A 17899-nucleotide genomic window follows, 5' to 3' on the forward strand; every position below is an offset into this window, starting at 1 on the left:
GTTGGATGCAATGAGGTGATCCTTGGCAGGGAAACAGCCCTTGTGGTGAGCAGTGTCATTCAGTGATTTACGGAAGTCCGGCTGGTGTGGCCAAAGAGACGGTAGACTCTACTTGGACAGTAGTTCATGTCAGCAATACTGTTTACTTGTCTTACACAAACAAGTTGTCCAATAGACCTTGCTGGCATTCAAGCCTGAAGACTAACTGTCATTTTTTGGCTTTCTTCTGCAGTGATGCCAATAAACCTCTGACGGGTGTTTGCCAAACAGACCATGTACTCCAAAACTAAGACTGTCTAACAGAGAACAGACCATCAGAAACAAACAATTCTCCTCTCAAAGTTACCCCCTAAGACCTAAGATTGTACATTATGAAACCGACACTGAAAGGATGGCAAACTCCCTAGTCTCCTCCAGCGATACAATTCTCCCAAGCTCTTTTTCCACTCTACCAAAACCAGTTAGTCCAGAGTAAACAGTCTTCTGTGATCACCTCTTTCTCAGCTTCTCCCTCAAAGCCTAAAGAGGATCTAGCAATTCAAAGCGGCACGTATGTCCTAAAATACAGTTTCAACAATTTCAGGATGTCATTCCCGTTGTTAGCAGTACAAGACAGCAGACGCTGACTCGCCCCTTTGTCCCGCCCTCCAGGACCCAACAAGCGGAGCTTGGAAAGTTGCAGACCTCACTACAAAAAGCGTAAATAGAAACATGCAGCCCTGGGGGTTTTTGGCCTCAGAATATGGGTGAAGAGCTACCCTGTTTGCTTCTTTCGACGCATGTGAGAGGAGTAGCCTCACGCAGATTCGTGGGCAAGGCAAATCACCTCTCTGCAGCTTATCAAAAGCCAAAAAAGAGGCCAACACAGCCAGGTGGATTAAAGGAATCTCTAGAAGCAGAGGATGACCCAGAGAATTGCACAACAGCTCTGCAAGCCACCAACACATTTCCAGAAGGAAGTAAACAAGGCCGTCAGACCCCCAGCGCTACCAAGTGTCTCCTTGACAAAAAACACTGCAGAATCCAACAGATACAGCTTCACTGAGCCAAGCAGCCAAAAGCCCACCCAGAAAGCACCAGGTTTTTGGTCTCACCTCATTGAGTTTCTCTTGGGTTTCTGCCTTCTCCTCTGCCAGCATCCTCAGCTCTGCCTGCAGCCCCTCCTGTTGCTCCTCTGCTTTCTTCAGCAGCTGCTCCAGGTGGGCTTTCTCTGCGCTCAGCGCCTCATTTGCTCTTTCACACAAGTTCAGCTTCTCCTGGTCAGAGATCTTTGCTCTCTCCATCTCGTCCACTTTGCCTGACAGAACGTCATGCTCTTGCTCCAGCTACAATCACAGAAGCACAGAGGAAATAAAATAACAGTAAGGTTTACTCTGTAGGAGCTGTGGCTTGGACAGAGAAAAGAGCAACGTTTCCACATTCAGACAGTCATACTGTCCAAAGGCAAGAAGGCTGAGAAGCAGCAGCAGCAGCTGGAGACAAACACCTGGCAAGATCTTTGACAACTCTGCTCACCTGCAACACGAGTTTGTTCAGCTGCACTTTATCCAACGCAAGAGCTTCATTGATACTGCTCATGTTCGCTGCTGCAACCTGTAGATCAGCTATTTCAGCAGTCAGCTTATTCTGAGCCCCTGTCAACTCTGCTACTGACTGCTCTGCCTGCAGAGACAAAAGAACAACATGACAACAAAGACAGGAAAATCCCTGACCTCAAGCAGCAACTCCAGGTCCCCTGTTGTGTCTCTGACACGCTCCCAGTTCCGCATTCCCAACAAGCATGTGGGCACTAACTACACCGGAGAGCCTCTGTGGTCCGATCACCATTTTCCAAGAAGGACAACAACATTGTCCCTGGCTTCTACTGCCAGAAACACCATCTGTGGTGGTCTTGCTATCACAACTGCCTCTCCCACAAGTGCTGCCTCGGAATAAGGTGACCATACCTTTTCCAGTGCCACGGTGAGCTCGTGTTTCTCTTGCTTCAGCAGATCCCTCTGAAGGTGCGATTCCTCCAGCATCTCTCTTGCGACTACCAACTCGCTCTGTAATAATGAGTGTTCTCCTTCAAGTGCAGCTAAGTCCTTCAGTCTATGAGAAGGGGAAAGACAAACAAGTTTTTAACACAAAAAACATTCTCATTTCCAAAACGAAGAGTACATCCTATGTCCCAGATATGGCAGTTTGAATTATATCTATTTACATCTAAAGAATGCTGGAATTTTCTGACTAGAGCTGCATCACTCTTTGTCATGGTTGCAGGTGAAACGTTTGTCATAGAGCAAGTAAAATAAGCTTCCAGAAATCACAGAAAGTTTCCAAAAAGTTCAGGTGCTCTCAACAGCCTCCTGCCTCTTAGTTCCCTCTCTCCTTTCCAAAGTTCTTCTTTGGGTAAGACATGACTTCTTAACTCTGGATTAATATTCACACAGTTACACTTGCCTTCAGCAGTGAAACGATCAAAGAGCCTGCAATCTGTCTGCGGACGAGATGTGTATGAATCCAATAATCACAGCATCACAGGATGATTCAGTGTGGCAGGGACCCCAGAAGGCCTCTAGCCCAAACTTCAGCTCAAAGAAGCTGGGGTCGGCTATGGGATCAGTCCAGGTTGCTCAAGGCTCTATCCAGTTGGGTCTTCCCAATTTCCAGGGGAGGAATCTGCAGCACCTCTCTTAGCAACCTGTTCTGCCTCATGATTGCCTTCATGGTTCCATTTCTTTGTTCTCCTTAAATCCAGTCTGAGCCTCTCCTGTTTCAGCTTATGCCTGTCATCAACTACTCTGGTCAGGTTTGGAGTGATTTTTTTCAAGGGTCATAAAGAAAGTACAAGGAGGCAGCTATGCTATATTTCAGTAGGTAGCCAGACCTGCCTATGTGCTCCCTTCCCTTTCTATGCTACAAATGATGAGCATGAGAAAATTCATTCCTTTACCATTGGCCTTCTAAAGTCCAGCAATGCCCACCCCTGCACAGAGAAGGCTTTAACGCTCACAGGAGCTCCTGGTCACGACGTGCTCTCTCCATCATCTCTTGCTGCTCCACCTTTTCCCCCTGGGCTGAATCTTCCTTCAGCTGCAGTTCAGTGTTACTTTGACGCAGACGTGAGGCTTCTTGCTCCGTTAGTTCAAGCTGTTGCCGTAGCTCTTCCCTGGTTTTCTCAAGGTTTGCACAGTCACTGCAGAGACAAAGCTCAGTCAGAAGAAGGAAGAGGCCTGAAGAGTCACGGATCCCATTTTAATCATTCCAGGATAGAGTTGTGGGGAGCACAGTAAGGAAGAACTTGCTCTTCCCCTTGCAAGGTAACTGAAGAGGGAAAGAGAAAGAAAGGCAGGATTTGCCTTCATTCAGCGAGAAGCAGTGGCTGGGAAAGGGCATGCAAAGAACAGAATTCAGACAAGCAGCATGTTGAGAGGGAGGCGTCTTGTCTTCCAACATCGCTCTGAAACTGCAAGACAGCCTGAGGATTTACAGTAGAGCATGGAAAGCAGTGACAGGAGGATGCTAAAGTGCCAAGGAGAGGGATACACGTGGTAGGGCAGGCAAGTTTTTTGCCCAGTAACACTGCTGAACTCCCAGAACTGGAAGCAAGATTGCTTCTAGAACACAGGAGGATGAAACACTCACCTTCTGAGTGCTTCTACCAGAGACTGGAGGTGCTGCCGGTGGCTGCTGGACATCGTGCATTCCTCCTCCAGTTGCTCAAGCCTTTGCTGCAGGTTCCTGCACTTCTCTTCCTGCTGTCTGTGCTGGTGCAGCAGGAAACTGATAGAGTCCTGCCTGGCAGAAAGCTCTTCTTTTAGGGCCTGCAAGGAATGGGCAGGGAAGGAGCACAAACAAGCAATAAAGAGCAGGGAAGATGGCACCAGATAGCTGGAAGAAGAAGCAAGCAGAGACACAGCTCACCTGAAGGCAAAAGCTGTGTGTGATGAGGGAGTGGAGATCGAGGAGAGAAAAGCAGTAGAACACAGAGCTGGCAAGACTGGCAAGGCAATACAGTACCAAGAGAGGGAAGGCTAGAAAGAAACTGGCTAACTGGCTAAGTAAATGGAAAGGTTTCAAGCTAAGTGAGGCATTAGCAGCTGAGCCTGTGGCCAGTGGTGAAGACAAGCAGAAACCCTCACCTGTGTTTCTCCTCGCCTCCTTGCCAGTGTTTCCTGAACCAATACAAAGGCATGCTCTGCATCAACAGAGCTCAGACAAGAGAGGATGGTGCTAGACTCTGCGTGCTGGGAACTGTCAGTGCAGATAATGCTGACCATGCTGTCACTGTCACCTAACACCACCTGAAAGCCCACATCAAGCTGTTACTCTTTGCTCATTCTACTTGGTTTTCTTTATCTAGTTCTCCTTCTCCCCCCACTTCACCCTAGAGACATTAAAAACTCAATTCTCTAATTTCTTCAGTCAACAAGGAAGTTTTGTCCCCGTGGCCACAAGTACTCCGGGGATTTCTGAGTACAGCTACTATAAACAAGAAGAAACAAGTCTCAGGAATGATTTTGGTCTCCTTCAGCTGCTTAGAGCCACATACATGAGCACCAGATCAACATTGGAAATAGCAATGAAAGGAAAAACATTAACACTGCCCAGGGAAGAAGGCAGCTGATGAATACTGGAAAACAGCAACAAAAAAGCTAATGTTTATAATTACTCTGAGTGGTAGCACACGGGGATAAAAATGACAACACAAGGGGAAATAACTGACTTTGTGAGAGGCTGTGTAAGAGATCTGATGATTAAAACCCCCTCCATAGAGTGAAGTTTAGGACTAAGTTAAAGTTACCCCTAAACAGACCAGTTGCAATTCTGGGGAGAAAATGGTCAGTGAATGTAGAGTGAAGGAGCAGAGCTGGCAAGTGCATCGATTGAGTCAGTGACCTTTTATAAAAATCTGAAGAACAAGAGAGTCATTGCTCAAGGAGGGTGGGGGAAGCCTCCAAGAAACACTGGAATACAAATGTCAAGTAGCCAACTCAGAAAGCCCAGTCCAAGAGAGACCTAAGTAGGACGGTGAAGGCAAAGGTACTGAAACTTCTTGCGACTCAGCTGAAGTGTCACAGGACAGCCAGCTCAGAAGTTGTAACAGGTTTTACGTCAGAAAAGTGGTATAAAAATTAAACAGCCAGTCGCAGTTAACATAGACAGTAGACAACATATACATCTATTCCCTGGGATAGTCTGTTGCCTTCCTCAAGTACATTTAAATCACATTTACAGGGATGTGGTCCCAACTCTGTACGCTCACCTCAGTTATATCTTTTATCAGCTTTTGGAGGGAACGATTCTCTTCTTTGGCACTTTTAGTCAATGAAGCTTCATATTCCTTCTCTAACCGACTTGCTTCCTGAGAACAGAATAAAGAAAGGGTGTACAGGGAAGATCTGCTCCCCTCTGTAGCATTCCTATCCTCAGTAGCACTGTCATGCTGATAAGCCTCAGCCCTGGTGAATCCAGTATATTCCTTCCCATATCTGTTCAATTTCTTCTTTGCTAACACTAAGAAGATAAACATCAACACCTAGTTTTTATAGACTGCTATGAAGCTGTCAACTCCAAAGAACTTTGACCCCCAGAGACGTTGAGTCCCAGGCAGAATAGCATTGGTGCAACCCCCCTGATGAAGACACCTGGATTGTCTGCAGCTCCGCTACCACTGCCTGCACCTGGACTGACTCCACATGTGCCAAACACACAAGGAACGATGTAAGGAATTTTACCAAGGTACCCCGGCAATGTGCCTGATGATGTTCCCAGACAGTTAGCATCTTTACCACTCTTTCTCTTGAGGAAGCCACACCTCTTTGTGCTAAGGCTGGAGAGCAAACACTGGGCTATCTCCCAGATAAAGGTAAAACATACTAGAATCTCCACAGTGTCGTTAAGTGTTTTCATGGTCTTCTCCTTCTCCTCGTTCTGCTTCTGAGACTGTACAAGCAAGGCTGAGAGCTCCATCACCCTGAGAAGAGAAGGTCCATGTGCCATTCCAAAAGCCCTGCACGCCATCACCTATTAAAGGGCTAAGCAGCTCCCAGAAGCATAGCAGAGAAAGTTCAATCCAGAAAATACAGCAAAGGCAGCATTCACCTCTACAGGTTAATAGGCTTGATGTTGCAAAATGGCCCTTCTTTCCCCAAAGACGTTCTGCACTCAGCCTTGCAAGGAATTGTCAGTACAGAGGTGCTACATTGCTTATGATGGCCCTGGGCAAATTCCTACCAACTCTAGCACAGCCCTGGGTAGCAACAGGGCTGTACAAGAGACGGAGCTCTCCTTATACTGGTCTCCATTTCTCACCAAGAATCAGTTAACAGCAAAAACACTGTAACACGCAATCTCTTTTCCAGTCTTGTCTTACTCAGAAGAGCTTCTGTCAGTCAGGTGTTTTTTTCTGTCCTTTCTGTTGAAGGCAATAGTTTGACTAGGGACAGCAACAGGGCTGTGCAGCATGGATGTGTTTTAAATGTGAACACAGCCCACTTATGAATCCAAGCAGCAGCCACAAAAGATAATGTTGGTAATAGCAAGGTTTAAAACACATTACCTGTCTTGAAGCTCTTTCTTCTCCAGGTCCCCCTTGACTGGTAAGCACATCACTTCCTGAGCCTTCTGGTTTATTTTCTGTCCCGCTTGCTGCTGTGTCTGATCCTTCAGGACAGGTTTACCCAGGGTGAAGGACTGCCAGAGCTGTACGCCAGAGTTTAGACGGGAGCAGTTTACAAGTATAGATCCAGAAAGCCTCATTTGCTCTGCCTTCAGCTCTGACAAATCTCTGAAGAAGAATCAAGAAAGAGGTAATGTTCACACCACCATCTTTACCAGCTGACTCACTTCTGAAGCACGTAATTGCGCAACAGCAAAAGCTAGCAGGAAAGATGACATCTTCGTTGGGGGAGAATCATTCATCTGATGCTTTGGGATCAGGACACATCTTGACAGTTGAGCAGTAGGTCTACAGGATAGTTGAGGAATGAGTCTGTTTTTTCCTCAGAGGTAAGAGGAAATGTATGGCACGTCCAGAAGGCTTCAAGGACCTCTCATTACCCTTATTAATTGTTGCTCCTGCTCTACCTTATTACATACTCTAATTATCATTAACAGATGTAAGGAATTTTACCAAGGTACCCAGCTTTTATATCTAGGGTATCAGCCTCAAGCAACCTATTATTATCAACATGTGGACTGCTAACAGGCTCATGACAATATCTACCTAATAAACATTTCAGGAAGGAAAGAATAAGGTAAGAAGGTAAGAATAAGCCTAGAATGTTGTAACAAAAACGCACAAATAACACAAGAATTAAATAGTAGGTCAGGCATACTCTACACATTAAGGAAGGCTTATAATCAAATAAGATAAGACGGCTGACAGTAACCCAGAGTTTGAAATTGCATGCTGGCACCAGAAGACTGTACTATTACGGCTACACTATTTTTGTTTGTGTAGAAGGCAACTACGAGAAAGGAACCTCAGAGAGCCCAAGAGCAAGAAAACAATCATAAAAAGAGGGATCAAACTAACCAAAATCAATTGGATAAACGCAGTAACCAAGGGAGAGAAGCTATTCTTTCTCTCAACAATGTTGGTAAAGGAATAAGCGGATACAAACTGACCAGAATAAATGTAAGCCGGAAATGAGAAAGAAAAAATAAATATATACATAGTCATGAATGATCTTTCCATCAGGAGCAGTGGGAAAGGAAAGCCAGTGAGATTTAAGGCAAATTTTAACCACTCTATAAAAGGGGACCGCTCCACATGCTGCATGCATAGCTTTGGTGAGTCTCTTACAGTGTGTCCACATATGCCTGTGTCTGTGTTAATATGCCCAAACATCACCATAGTCAAGTCACCTGTTCAGGGCCTCTGCATTGCTTATAGCCTGAGCCCCTCAGTTTTCTCTGAAAACCAGCATCAAAAAAAATGATTCTGAACATAGCCCAAAGCCTGCTTAACGGCATCGCTTCAGACTACCAAAGGAGAAATTGTATCTTTAGCCGCAGCTAGCGTAACATCAAGGCTCAAACACCAGCTGTGAAGGGAAGCTATGTTTTTTCTGCAACGAGATCTAGCCTTCACTTCTACTCACCGGTCAGTGGCAGTCTTCATTTCCAGGAAATGACGGCGGAAGGTGACCACCTGACGCCACAGGCTGAGTAGACGGCTGCGTTCACCCATTAAGTAGTTGTCATAAAGCTAAACACACAAAGACAAAAAGAAATGCCATTTTAGCCTTCGCTGTTGTGGAATGATTACTGGAAGTGATATATCAATACGTTCCCCTGCCCCTCTTAGGGGAAGGTAAACCTCCAGAGTGGAATGCAGTGGATATGCAAGGAATCTGTTCCATAATAATTCCCTAAGCCACATAACCCGCAACCTTAGATGTCAGCAACACCAAGGGAGCTGGTATGCTGACCTGAAGAGGAGCAACGCGGAGGGTGGAGGGGAGTGGAGACACCACGGCCAGGCTCTGGGATATCAGCGCAGGGACAGGGAACAAGATAGGAACAAGAACGGTAGGTCCCTACATTGACTCCACTGAAGCAAGGAGGTGAACTAATGAGGGTTCTAGCGACCTACTGCCCTACTTCTGATTTATATCATAAGTGCCCCGTTCTGGGGTACTGACATGCAACATCATGTCCTTTGGGTGAACTTTGTTCATTATAATCTCATTATAATACCAAAACACACATCAATCCCCAAAGTTACACGCCTCTAAGGTGCAACCACCCCTCACTGAGCATGTGCTCTGAATTTTTTTTAGCATGCACCTTTAAAAGTAAAGCGAGAAGATTTTACACCAACCATAGTAAAGGTATGTATGACTAGAGTCCCTCAAACTCCACCTAATAAGAAAATAGTATAAAAGGCCTTAAGAGAGGGGAACTATTAGAGAAGATACTATCATGGACAAGTTGGGAGGATATCGCTGACTTCTGGGATCAGTCAACGGGCTGAACCTCTATTCTCCCCCATAGGGACGCCTACTGGGCGAGATTCGGACACTCAGCTGTAGCGAGTGCTTTCCTGGGAAACTTAGAAGTCTTTAGAGCTCCTTTCTTCCATAATTTAATGCGCTTGTATTATTATTTGCACACGCTTTGCAGACAGTGTATTTATCACCGGCAATTCAAAAGAATCTTATTCCTGTTGTTTAATAAACTGCGCTGCTCATAAATCTAGCTGCGATAGTTTGCTAAACGCGACCAAACTCCCTAAGTCCGGCAGTTTTAGTTTGTTGAACGTGGCGAAACTGAAAGTGTAGTACGCTATTAGTGTGTCCGCCATCATAATAGTTCAATATATTGAACATGACCAGACTTATAGCATGGAATTGGACATCATTCAGAAATTAGACCTAGCCACCCCCAGCCCCTCTGACATCTGAAGATAAGCTGGAATGCAAGGGGGTTTACTTTCTGCCAAACATCTTCGCCCTTTAACACAACAGCTGTCACTGTACAAGCCTTTCAGAGAGGAGAGGGTACAACCGTCATCACCGAGTCTCCTTTAAGAACTATTCCAACGGGGAGGCGGGGCATCAAGAACTGAAGAGCCACCACAGAGGCATCCTCAGTAGACCTGCCACCTGACTGCAAAGAAGGGAACAGCCACACTTCCCCTGCAGGAGCGGGTATCAACAAAGCAAACTGAACGCGATTCATCATCTCGCCTTGCAGAGGTGTCTAACAGGCTCGGTGGAGGAAGACAAAAACAAGCCCCTCCGAGACCAGTGTCAGATTTGCTTACAACAGCCTATTAGTAAGGGAGGCGTGTCCTGTTCTTCTGTTGGCTACCCTGAATCCGAAAACACACAGACCTCTCTTCGGTCTCCACTGCTGCAGACAGAGATTTAGGAACTATTAAAAAACAGACGAGCGTTCATGTGTCACTGCCCTCCAGTGACCAGCAAGAGCAAGCATTTGCCTTTGAGAACGACCAGTACGGTCACAGCACGCGGGCATCTTCCATCACCACAATTTGCTGACACTCCTCCATCTCACACCCCTGTCTTCTGCTCATAAACACCAATACATCCTCAACGGTGCCACGACTTTCACACGGCAAGTTCTCTAGGCCAGAAATAAAACCCATTCTCATTCCACCCCGGCATCGCGTCCGACGTTCCCGTCGCCCAGCCTTACCTCACGTTCACTGCGCCACTCGCTCTCCTTCACTTCCAGCTCCTCCCGGGCCCTCATCCAATCCACCGTCAGTTTTCCAACATCTTCTTTAAGGGCTGAATTAACCGCATTCGCTTCATCGAGGTGTTCCTGCAGGAGAGTGTTCACTTCTGCCAGATTCTCACACCTTGGAAAGGGAGAAACAGCAACGAGGTCACTGAACGACTGCTATCCACAAGCAGCGTCTCCGTGATTTCCCAACTCCCTCAACACTGACTTTGTTGTCAAACTGAGAGGCCCTAAAAGTGCTTTCTAGGATTAACTAAGATCTCTCTGTGATGGCATGCTCATTTGCTTCTCCTTGCTTTAAGCCTTCTACTTCCACCTCCAATTTCGGTTTCCCCTTCTACTTTGACGATGCCCACAGTTCACGTCTTGCCTCCCCTTCGTGCTGTCTGATCACCGGATGCATCGCCTTTCTCTAGCACTCTCCTGACCCGCTCACCTACTGAACCACAGAATAATTTAGCCTGGAAACGGACCTTTGGAAGTCACCCGGAATAACCCCCCCGCTCAAAACAGAGCCATTCAGCACACAACACTATTACTGCACCACCGAAAACAGACTGTGGACCTTTCTGCTTTCAAAGCAGATTGCCCAACTGCTCCCCTTGGGGAGACCAGGGAGCACTGACAGGTTTTCCCTCACTTCCACGAGCATCCAGGATACCAGGTATGAGGGAACGCTTCTTCCTTGTACCTCTGCTGCTCCTCTTCCACCCGAAGCAGTGCTTTCTCCAGGCTCTGGTCTTCTGTGGCTTCCCACCTGCCTGGAAGGGGTCCCTTCAGAAGAAAGGAAAAGTTTAGTCAAATTCTCGCCTTCCCTTCACTGCTGTTAGCATCCACCGCTTTCCGCTCCATTCGCTTGGGTAGCTCAGGAGCTCGTGGCTTCTTCCAGACGTAACAGTGTCGTGACTATGGAGAGCAAGGGAGGGGAAGGGTGGTGCTCAGTGCGAGCAGCTCTCCTCAGTCCCGCACTGTGGCACTCTCGCAGCTAGGTCTCCTTAGCTTACAACCGTGAGTGCTCTCTTCGACTTGAAGCCTGGGAACGCTCTCCTACTCTCCCACCCTTTGTTCTTCCTAGGTTTGCTTTAGCCGTGAAGCAGAAAGAAAAGCCCATAGCCGTATGCTGAATGCCAGCATTCTTGCCTTCCAAAACGCCACGTTTCAACCCGCTCTTTTTCAGAGACGGCCATAGAACCTAACAGGCAGTGTAGCCCTCTCCTGAGCCCTAGGACAAAATGTTACGCCAGCAATAAAGCACTCTTTCTCAAAACTAAACCCCCCCCTCCACAGGGTTTCCTGCACCTGCATTTCTGGGACCACGGGCTCCTCCAAGAACGGCAACTGGACAAAACACTCGCAGGCAAGCTTACAGCGCTTCTTTAAACCCTCAGGCAGCAAAATCTTGCTTCCCTCTGCCCTCTGCCATTGCTTTGGGGAGCTTGCTTTGGCCCGCGTTAACAAACGCTACCTACACGGTCTTTACTTGGCAACCTGCACACTCACCCCTCCTGCTGCCAGCTGCTGCTCCAACTCTCGACACCGAGTCCGGTACTGCAGTACCTGGACGGAGACATAGAATGAAGATGAGCGAATGAATGCAGCTTGTGACAGGCTCGGCTCCTCCTGCATTAGCTTTTCTCCAAGTCTTTACAGCCCAAGCACAGTGCGTTTCACAGCGCTGCCGATGCCGCCCACAAGAAGTCGTTACCATACAGGGAAGCTTCGCTTTATCTCCTGAGACGGGGCTTCTTTTCCACGTACTGCTACCTGCTCACCCTAAGAGCTGCCTGCCTCGGCCCGGGGCCGCCCCAAACCACCCCCGCCGGCTCGGCTCCTGCCTCTGGGACAGCCCCCTGCTAACGTGGCCCAACAAAGGCGCCTGCGAGCCGGGGGGCTGCTTTATTTCAGGACGGACAAGCCCTCACGAGAGGCTCGGCAGGGTGACAGCGGCAGGGCCAGGCGCCCAGCGGGACGGGCCGGGCCGGGCGGAGGAGGGCGGCTCCCGGGGCCTCCCCCGAGCTGCGGGCTCGGCGCCGTCCCGCCCGCGGCAGCGCCGGGGAACGCCCCGGGGAGGGCCCCGCTGGGGCCGCGCCTTCGCCCCCCGACATCGCCGAGGCCCCTCTCAGCGCTGCGCGGGCGGCCCGGGCACCCCGGCCCCGCCACCGCGGCCCGGCCCCGGGCAGCTCCCCGCCGGGCCGGCGCCCCCGCTCCTCACCTTCGCCTGCAGCTTCCGCACCAGCACCGCTTGCCGGTGCTGCGCCTCCTCCGAGCTCTGCAGCCGGCGCCGCAGGGAGGCCTGGCTCTGTGCTGCCCCTCCGGCCCCCGTCGCCATTACCCGCTCGGCAGCCGGGCCCGCCTCCCGCGCGGCACCGCCCCTGACGGGCCCCGCGGCGGGGGCTGCTCCGCGGCCTGCCCCGGCGGACCGCGCTCAGGCGCCTGCCGCGGCGGGCGCAGCGGCTCACCCTGCCGGCCGGGCGCGACCGGGAGAGCCGGGCTCGCTCTGTGGCGGCGCTTCGCTTCTCGCTTCTCGCTCTTCGCTCCTCGCTTCTCGCTCCTCGCTGAGGGTGCGGCGGCGGGCTGCGGTGCTGCCGCGGGGGAGAGGCCGCCCCGGCAGCCGCTCGCTCCAGCGCGTTCCGCTCAGAGACCGTTAAGGGCCCCGCAGAACGCTGGGGGCAAAAAGCGCCCCCGGTGCAGTCTGGGAGAGAAGGAGCGCGAGGAAAGCCCAGAGGGTCGGATGGCGGGGTCTGGGGCCACTGGGGCAAGAAGGGCGGGACCGCAGGGACCGTGGAAAAGGAGGAGGAGCAAGTGGAGGAGGAGGACAAGAAAAAGAACTTGACTACTGGGGGGCAGTAGTGAAGGGCATAAGGGCCCAGGTGATGTTCTTCTCAGCCCGTCTGGTGAGGGGAAGGGTTGCGAAGAGCAGTGCTCTAATAGGACAAGCCAGTCATTGGCTGCAGAACTGTTGGTGACAGGGTTTGGGGTTCTGTGACCATGGGACCCCATTTGCCGATCAGCATCTGCTGGGGCGAGATGGGATCCACCTCACTAAGCAGGGCAAAGCTGGTTTTGTCAACATGATGACTGACCTTATCAGGAGGTCTTTAAACTGAGAATGATGGGGGAGGGAGAGAGCAACCAGCAGTCCTGTGAGGAAGTGACAGACAGGATCACTGAGCACAGAGCGGGAGGGGATGTGATCGGATCATGAAATCTACAAATTGGGCTTAAGCGAGGGTCACGCCAGCACTTGCTTGTAGGCAAGAAAGTGCCTATAAGGCACCACGATGGAGAAATCCCCCCCACCCTCTTCAGGAACTCAACATGCTGGGGTGCCTCTTTAAAGTGCCTGTACATTAATGCACACAGTATGGGGGATGAACATGAGGAGCTGGAGATCTGTGTGCCCTTGCAGGATAGTGGAGACATGGTCGGATGGCTCCCATGACTAGAGTATTGCAATGAAGGAATATAGACTTTTCAGGAAGGACGTACTAGAAAATTGAGGAATGGGAGTTTCCCTTTATGTGAGAGCATCTGGAGTGCATGGAGCTCTCCCTGGGGATGGATGAGGAGCCAACTGAGAGCTCATGAGTTAGGATTAAAGAGAGGACAGGTAAAGTTGATATTAGAGTTGGTGTCTGACCTAACCAGGAAGAACAAGTGGATCATGCCCTCTATAGATGGATAGGAGCAGCTTCAAGTTGCAGGCCCTGGTGCTCATGGGGAACTTCAGCCACCCCAATACTTGCTGGAGGGAAAACAACACAGGACGTAAGCAATCCAGGAGGTTCCTGAAGTGCACTGATGATAAAGTCCTCCTCCAAGTGATAGAAGAGCCAAAAAGGAGAGGTGTTCTGCTGGATCTCATCTTCACCAACAAGGAGAGGCTAGTTGGGGGGGTGAAGGTCAAAGGAAGCCTTGGCTGCAGTGACCATGAGATGGTGGAGTTGAGGGCAGGGAGGAGAGTGAAAAGGAAGCTCACAACCCTTGACTTCAGGAGAGCAGACTTTGGCCTCTTCAAAGATCTCCTTGGAAAAGTCCCACAGGATAAGGCCCTGTAGGGAAGGGGAGGTCCAAGAAAGCTGGCCAAGATTCAAGGATCACCTAGTCCAAGCACAAGAGATCTGCAACCCAGCGACTATGAAGTCAGGCAAAAATGCCAGGAGGCCTGCATGGATGAACAAGGACCTGCTGGCAAAACTGAAACACAGAAAAGGCAGTGTTAAGAGGGTTGAAGCAAGGACAGATAACCTGCAAGGAAAACAGAAACATTGTCTGAGCACCCAGAGACAAGATTAGGAAAGCTAAAGCCCATACAGAATTGAATCTGTCCAGGGATGTCAAAGGCAGCAAGAAGAGCTTCTATAAGCAGATGGGAGACAAAAGGCAGACAAGGGAAAATGTGGGCCCATTGCTCAATAAGACGGGGGGGCCTGCTTACACAGGACATGGAAAAAGCTGAGGTACTGAATGCCTCCTTTGCCTCAGTCTTACTAGCAAGTCTTCAGGAATCCCAGAGACCAGGAGAGAAGTCTCCAGCAAGGAAAATATACCCTTGGTGGAAAAGTATCGGATCAGGGAATACTTAAGCAAACTAGACATACATAAGTCCATAGGCCATGGTGGGACATACGTACCAGTGAGTGCTAAAGTAACTGGCTGATGTCATTGTGAGGCCACTCTCGATAATATGTGATTGATCATGGTGACCAGGAGAAGTGCCCAAAGACTGGAAAGGTCACCCCCATCTTCTAGAAGGGCAAGAAGGAGGACCCAGGGACCTATGGGCCAGTCAGCCTCACCTTGATGCCTTGGAAGGTGATGGAGTAGCTAATCCTGGAAACCATTTCCAGGCACATGAATGATGACAAAATCATCAAGAGAAATCAGCATGGCTTCTCCAAGGGGAAGTCATGCTTAACCAACTTAATAGACTTCTACAACAAAATTACTGGCCTGGTAGATGAGGGAGATAGCAGTGGGTGTTGTCTACCTGGACTTCAGTAAGGCCATTGACACTGTCTCCCATAAAATACTCCAAGAGAATCTGTTGAGGTACAGATAGGTGAACAGACAATGGGGTGGATTGAAAATCGGCTGAGTGGCTGGGCCCAGAGGGTGGTGATCCACAGCACAATGTCTAGCTGGAGGCCAGTAACTAGTGGAGTGCTCCAGGGGTCAATACTGGATCCAGTCCTGTTTAACATTTTCATTAATAATTTGGATGATAAGAAGGAGTATGCCCTCAGCAAGTTTGCAAAGGACACCACACTGGAAGGAGTGGATGATATGCCAGAGGGTCAGGCTGTCATCTAGAAAGACTTTGCTACCACAGAGAAATGGGCTGATAGTAACCTTGTGAAGTTAAAACAAGGACAAGTGATATGTCTTGTACCTGGGGAGGAACAACCACATGCAGCAATATATGCTGGGGACCACCTGGCTGGAAAGCAGTTGGGCAGAATAGGCCCTGGGGGTTCTGGTGAACACCAAGTTGACTGTGAGCCAGGAATATGCCCTTGCTGAAAAAAAGGTGAATGGTAGCCTCGGCTGCATTAGGCAGTATTGCCAGCAGGTCAAGGGAGGTGATCCTTCCCCTCTACTCAGCACTGGTGCTGTGTCCAGTTCTGGACTCCCCACTATGAGAGGGGCATGGACATACTGTAGCCAGTCTGACAAAGGACCACAAAGTTGGTGAAGGGACTGGAGCACCTCACATATCAGGAAAAGCTAAGAGAGCTGAGACAGTTAAGCCTGGAGAAGAGAAGGCTTGGAGGGGATCTCAATAATGTATTTAAATACCCAAAGAGAGGGTGCGAAGGGGATGGAGCCTCTTTTCAGTGGTGTCCAGTGACAGGAAAAGAGGCAATGGGCACATACTGAAACACAGGAGGTATCCTTTGAACGTCAGGAAACATTTTTTCACTGTGAGGGTGACTAAGCTCTGGCACAGGTTACCCAGGGAAGTGGTGGGATCTCCATCCTTAGAGATACTCAAAAGCTGTCTGGACACAGTCCTGGGAAAGTTGGGAAGGGCCACAGCCAGCACAGCTGACCCAAACTGGCCAAAGGGATATTCCCTACCATGTGACATCATGCCCAGTATATAAACTGGGGGGGATGGCTGCTTGGGAACTAACTGGGCATCGGTTGGCGAGTGGTGAGTAATTGCATTGTGCATCACCTGTTTTGTATATTCCAATCCTTTTATTATTATTGTAATTTTATTATTATCATTATTAGTTTCTTCCTTTCTGTTCTATTAAACTGTTCTTATCTCAACCCACGAGTTTTACCTTTTTCCTTCTGATTCTCTCTCCCATCCCACTGGGTGGGGGGAGCGAGTGAGTGGCTGCATGATGCTTAGTTGCTGGCTTGGGTTAAACCAGAACAGACATGCTGCCTTGGGATGAGTGTAGGAAAAACTTCAGGGGATGCAGTGGGACAACTCTTCAGGGAAGCCTCCTCACCTTCTTCCTTCTGCCACCTTACTCCTGACCGCAGTGGTGTGCAGGTCAGTGCTTCATGGCTTCACTCCCTCTCCATGCAGATCACACTCTCCCAAGCTCTTCATCCCCCTGAGCCTCAGAGCTGTGGTGGGACTGAGGACAGCCATGAGCATCTGCTACATGTGCCAGTGCTGGGACGTGGCGTTCCTCCTCTACAGGGAGGAGATGGGGCATTCCAGCAGTGCCAGGACCCACCAGCCAGCCACATGGACAGTGGGCCACGTGCCTGTTGCTGCTGCACCAGAAGGATACAGCCAGCTGTCCCACTGGAGTCCAATGGCCCCTAGAACTGGCAGTTGTTATATTATGTGATAAAAACTTATCTGCAGGTGCACAGACCATGGACGAACTATGGCAGGTGAAGGTGTAACTGCTCAGCAATGGTAATTTGTGACCAAGGAATGATCTGGCACGGAAGGTCAGGATGTCCAACTGCAGTAAGGGTTAAACTGCCTGGGAATGGGAAAGCCAGGGACATTGACTCCTGTCAGGGAGTGAAATTTCCCTTGCTGATAATGGTAAGAAGTGCAGCAGCCTTGTCATGTAACCATCATGCAATGCAACCACTGAAGGTCCACCTTTGGCCAGTAGAGCTGGAGCTCAGGGATGAACCCACACTCACAGGATTGGTGCTTCGGTGCTGGTGCAAGTGTATATAAGGAATTGGCTCGTGCCGCATCTTTTCAGACTCCTTGTAGAACCGCTTATGATGGTAGGACTCTGCCCAATGTGTTGTTCATTAACCTTTTTATATTTAAGCTCAAATTTGCCTCAAGGTGTACAATAAGGGGTACATCCTGATCAGCCAGAGAGGGGAGCAGGATGAGGCTGTTGGTGCTGTTTGTGTGAGTGCTCTGTGTGCCTGTATTGAGCTGTGTGGCTGGCCACATATATATGTGTGCATGCACATGTTGTATAGGCATGCCTGCACATCTGCCTACTGGAAATCAGCCATTGACTCAACAGCCGGTTGGACCTGGGGGCGTGGAGCTGTGGCAGCTTTGTCTCAGGCTGCTGGATGCAGCAAACCCTAACACCACTGACAGAGGGCAAAGCTCTTTTGCTGGTCCCATGCCCTGGACTTGCACCCAGAGGTAGGTCTCTAGCTAGGGGATGAGAGAAAAGGCTCTGCAGAGGAGGGCCCAGGAGTCCCAACATGCACATGTATAGGCCCTGCGGTATCGCCACCAACT

The 17899-nt window shown here is 49.6% G+C and overlaps 1 protein-coding gene across 6 annotated transcripts in view; it reads right to left on the reverse strand.

Annotated features, from left to right (window-relative positions):
• The window catches only part of LOC126045523 (centrosome-associated protein CEP250-like), a 34527-nt gene extending 21974 nt beyond the window's left edge, over positions 1-12553 (reverse strand). For 4 of the 6 annotated variants that reach the window (XM_049816809.1, XM_049816806.1, XM_049816808.1 and 1 more), the window contains exons 1-14: positions 12413-12553; positions 11701-11757; positions 10892-10974; positions 10153-10318; positions 8091-8197; positions 6545-6772; positions 5863-5959; positions 5249-5347; positions 4125-4286; positions 3628-3806; positions 2996-3178; positions 1947-2091; positions 1516-1662; positions 1095-1325 (exon numbers count right to left, since the gene is read on the reverse strand). In XM_049816809.1, coding sequence (XP_049672766.1) covers positions 1095-1325; positions 1516-1662; positions 1947-2091; positions 2996-3178; positions 3628-3806; positions 4125-4286; positions 5249-5347; positions 5863-5959; positions 6545-6772; positions 8091-8197; positions 10153-10318; positions 10892-10974; positions 11701-11757; positions 12413-12529 — 2001 coding nt within the window. In that variant the 5' untranslated portion in view covers positions 12530-12553. The remainder of the gene's footprint in view (positions 1-1094; positions 1326-1515; positions 1663-1946; positions 2092-2995; positions 3179-3627; positions 3807-4124; positions 4287-5248; positions 5348-5862; positions 5960-6544; positions 6773-8090; positions 8198-10152; positions 10319-10891; positions 10975-11700; positions 11758-12412) is intronic. The other 2 variants (XM_049816807.1, XM_049816810.1) reach the window with 2 other exon arrangements.
• Between the last annotated feature and the right edge of the window lie 5346 nt (positions 12554-17899).

The sequence above is a fragment of the Accipiter gentilis genome, chromosome 14, assembly GCF_929443795.1.
Source record: "Accipiter gentilis chromosome 14, bAccGen1.1, whole genome shotgun sequence".
Taxonomy (NCBI): domain Eukaryota; kingdom Metazoa; phylum Chordata; class Aves; order Accipitriformes; family Accipitridae; genus Astur; species Astur gentilis.